Below are 4,591 nucleotides of genomic sequence, written 5' to 3' on the forward strand. Positions count from 1 at the left end.
GATTCTACGGAATAACGAAAACCGGGAAATTTAGTATTATTTCGCAGATTTTACATTATAAGTGACATAGTTGGCGTTCCATTGAAAGGGTATTAAAATGTAATTCTTAATACCTTACCGCCTACCGCAACGTTGGAGAGTTCGTCTGCGCCACACACTACCCTCACAGTTTATTTCTTTACAGGACGAGGTACTAGGATAGTGCAGAGCTATGCAACGTCGATGACATCAAAATACTTAATGTCATAGTCTTTGTCATCATCATCATCAGTCGGCTGCGGTTTTTGTACCGTGATAAGACCTCCAGTTGGTTTACTAGCTAGCTAGGCCGTAAGACAGCCAGTCATAAGGTATGTCAACACTTGCTATTGTATCAATGATTTTATGGCATGATGATCTAGTCTTAGATCACTTGTATTATTCAAACCAGCCGCGTATTTTTCATTCTAACAATGTAGGGCTAGACCTACGCTAGCCTAGACGCGCAGGAAGAATAGGCCTACTAGGCCAAGGCTTAGTTAGGGAGATGTGGAGCAATTGGACTATTTTAAAAACTGACATTCTTTATTAGAAAGTATGTGCAATAGCATGGTGGGTCCAGCTTGCGGGTGGGAGAGAGGTGTGGAAAGACACCGTCGCTTACCCCCAGCTCTCCCTCGCGCTACCCTGGAACTTCAAATCTGCATTCCGGTTCTTCTGGTTCTGGTGGGTAAAACCGAACTGCCTAGTATTCCAAAGTGTACGAGTAAAGCAGAAGGGTAGAAATCATTGTCGAAAGAAAGGTCCACCACCGCAGTTTAAGACGCGCAGTGCCAGTCACGAGCAGGCTTGCCTTTCTGCCTCAGGCTGCATTGGACGTGGATCGGATAGGTAGGAAACTCACAACTCACAGGTTATAACTACTAAATAGGCGCCGGACTGATTTTGGCTTATGTGGACTACATTTGGCAGGTAATTTTGAAGCCAGAATCGGTCTGGTAGACCGATTTTGGCCCCGGACCAAACTTTTCCTGACAGGGCTAATGCTTACCCTTCCAACCTCATAAAATTCAATCCATTCAAAGGGCTATCTGGCCTATATCGGTTGCCCCACCGTAGTCTCCGTCGTCTTCTTTATTTCTGTAAATGTTCTGCTTCTGGTGGGTAAATCCGACCAAGGACTCCAAAAGTGTAGGAGTATTATAGGAGGGGTAGAAATAGTGACGAATGATAGGAAAGGTCCACTACCACAATTGAAGATGCGCAGCCTCAGTCAAGAGCTGTCTTGCAGAACCGCCTCATCTCTTTTCTCGAACCCCTTACTAGGGCTAGGTCTGAACCCTCTATTCCCATTCACAAAACTAATTACTTTTAACACAATATAAGATTTCCTTGTCAGAAATTTTCTAACAATTCAATTTTAGCAATTACCAGTTCGGATTCTAAAAATAAAATTTCGACTGCCATAAAAAAAAAAAAAAAACACTTATTGCCTTGATTATTTTACACTTTTCTCTATTACCATCTCAAACAAATCGTCTTCTCGGTCATAGTTCAAAGGAGGAAATTAAATGTTTCAAATGAATACTATTGATATCAATATATACATTTGGAAGCTTTGTCAGGGGCGACAACAGTCTTTCCGAGATACTACAAACTAATGACATTAAGTATCAAGACTTATAAGGTCAATATAATACTAAATATACTAATATTATGATTATTTTGGGCAACAACCATATTATTTAATATTTAGGAATACTGTACACAATAACATGTAAATCAAGCTAATGACTAGAATTGTCGACACTGTAGATTTTTAAAAACCGCTTATTCAGATCAGGGAACAGTGAATTTAATTTCACTGTTCCCTGTTCAGATAAATAAAATGGTTGTACTGTATTAGGCAATTAGTGCGCGATACATACTGTGCAAGTTGTTTTCACTTTTTTGCACACGAACCGAAAAAAAAAAGATCAAGCAAACCGTGTACTAATTAAAAATTAGTGCACAGTTGAGAATATGAAAATAACATGGAATGTAATAGTGATGACGTCACGATTGACTTAAAATACTTTAGAATGAACTCCCACTCTTATGCTTTTTTCATAATATTTATAAATGAATCTTGACCATTATATAATGACGTGTGTTGAAATTGAAGCTACTGTTGCAGTGGACTTGACAGGCCTATATGTTTATCCAAAACGATGTATATCATTACTAATTAATTGAACCGCAAAGAGCATGTGATTATGCAAGTTAAGCAGCATCTAATATCTATTTATGTATTTATATATATGTTTGAATGCACTGTCTTGTTACTTGAAAACGGTGATGCAGTCCTTAAAAATAGAAGGATTTAAACAATCTTGAAAACCTGGACAGATTTCAAATTGAAAATTACCTCTTTCGTGCTACGGTTTAGAAATTGATAATAAAATAATGTACAAGGAAATACTAAAATATTTTATTAAGCAGATATATTTATGGTGAAAGTTTAATGTAAAAAAAGAAATTAAACACATCGAAATAGATTCTTAAAATAAAATAACAACTTACAGGCATTTGTTGGTGCTAGAACAATTGTAAAAAATACGAAGATACTCAAAATGTAGATGCTTGATCCCTTCATGATTATTGTGGTCTTAAGAATGATTCAAAGTTAGACAAAATAATGGCTGACCAATTCATGGGAACATCGGACTTTGTATCACGATCCTAGAAAATATTAACCATATCTTCTGATAAGACAACACACCACTGCTGCGCCACTGTTATGGGTAGCGCCCTCTTTGCGTTTTAGACAATCTTGGACAGTAGCGACACCATGGAGGTTGGTACACGGAGCCAGTGCCGAATCTGGAAGTCTTCAAATTGGACAAGGGGGGGGGGGTTGGACTGTTGGGGGTCGCTAAGGTGAATTGGGTACTCGATGATTAGGTGAGGGTGTGCTACCTCGCAAAATAAAGGGATTTGAGGTGATTTTTAACTACTTTAGTGTGATTTTTGGGACCACTTGTGGTGGGGGTGGGGGTGGAGAGGGAACACCAGTATTTCCCCTACTGGATACGCCACTGCACGGAGCGCGCTAATAGCGTATTTTTGTTTTTTAAATTATTATATCAATAACTAGGCCAAAGGTAGTAAAAGTTATAATTTCCGTCAATTTTGGCAAAACTGTTTCATTAGAAGTGTAGGCCTATAAAGATGTAGAGAACAAATTTAACTACAATCTGCGGTTGAAAATATACCATAAATAGGCAATCAAAATAACAGATCGTCACGTCGACATGGTAGACTTGGCATCACTTGGATTTCGATTTATTTAACAAAGTACCATTTATGTTCACATGTATGATTACAGTAGAAATGCCTAAAACATTACATGAGATGTAATGACGACGACGACGACATTTTTCACGTGTTACTTACTAAACTACAAGTGTCCGGGAACCAAGGACGCCAGGGCCTGTAATAAACCCCCGGACTAATCTTAATATTTAATACAGTAATTACATCCTTCAAAAATAAAGGCAAGAACAAAGAAAAACAAAGCATAAATCGAGAGGAAAGTAAGGAATTACATTGGAAACAGAGCTTTTAACATGTAACCATCTTAAATAAAAGGATAATTAAATCTTTAAAACAATTATTAAGGCCTAATCAAGAGAACTCTAGAGGTAATACTATACCCCGCCGAACACCATTCCGGTATTTCTGAGTCAACAAAGTTTTGGGGCCTGAATAAAGATTAATAGTACAAGTGAGATGTTAAACTTATTCAGAATTAACATATTCATAGGCCTCAGTATCATAGATTATTCAGCCGCTGCCAAGTTTTATAATTTGGTAATGAATAAATGCACTCAGCTGCAGCTTTTTAGCTGCTTAACTATAATATATGCCTTCGTCATGAAGTGCGTGTTACAACAGTCTACACGAGAAAAAACATAAACGTTTCGTAAACATGACAAAAGGATATTCCATTTTTTACGTCATATAATACCCAGCGTACTATTACACCCAGTATAAAGTTCATTGTGTTGCCCGCACTACGTGTTTTGAATGTTTAACTTTAAGCGGAAGTTTTTTTTTAAAATTTTTTTTGGCAGTGCTGCAATGTCATTGTCATCAAATTTCTTGTCTGACGTACATGAATTCAACCTCTAGGTTTAGCTGTTGAGTTTCAAGTAGTTTTGCTTTTTCCCAAACCCAAGCTATCTGGTGAAAGTGCATGAAGTCAGCTTTTATTAGTTGGGGGGAGGAGAGAGTGATGAGCTGGACAAAAGTAAAGGGGCTATTAGGATGATGAGATAATCATCCCAGACAATTTCTTTTGTGTTCGTATAAATCTATATGCTTGCGCACTGAATTCTGACAATTGGGCTATGAAAGACCTTAATATTTGCCCTATCAACAACAACAAAAATAATAATAATAATAATAATAATAATAATAATAATAATAATAATAATAATAATTATTATTATTATAATAATATTTTAGCATTTATATAGAGCTCTTTTTTGAAGGATGTTTTTTTGTTTTTTTGTTTTTGTTTATATATAATATAATTATAATCAGACCCTAAAACGTATTTGATATTTTG

At 36.6% G+C, this 4,591-nt stretch overlaps 1 protein-coding gene across 1 annotated transcript in view; it reads right to left on the reverse strand.

The window, feature by feature from the left end:
* LOC117100789 overlaps positions 1 to 2,684 on the reverse strand; it is an 8,822-nt gene extending 6,138 nt beyond the window's left edge. The window contains exon 1 of the mRNA XM_033240607.1: positions 2,542 to 2,684. Coding sequence (XP_033096498.1) covers positions 2,542 to 2,614 — 73 coding nt within the window. The 5' untranslated portion in view covers positions 2,615 to 2,684. The remainder of the gene's footprint in view (positions 1 to 2,541) is intronic.
* Positions 2,685 to 4,591: the final 1,907 nt, after the last annotated feature.

This window comes from Anneissia japonica, unplaced genomic scaffold (assembly GCF_011630105.1).
Source record: "Anneissia japonica isolate Jap-2015-1 unplaced genomic scaffold, ASM1163010v1 scaffold670_len1213532_cov191, whole genome shotgun sequence".
Taxonomy (NCBI): domain Eukaryota; kingdom Metazoa; phylum Echinodermata; class Crinoidea; order Comatulida; family Comatulidae; genus Anneissia; species Anneissia japonica.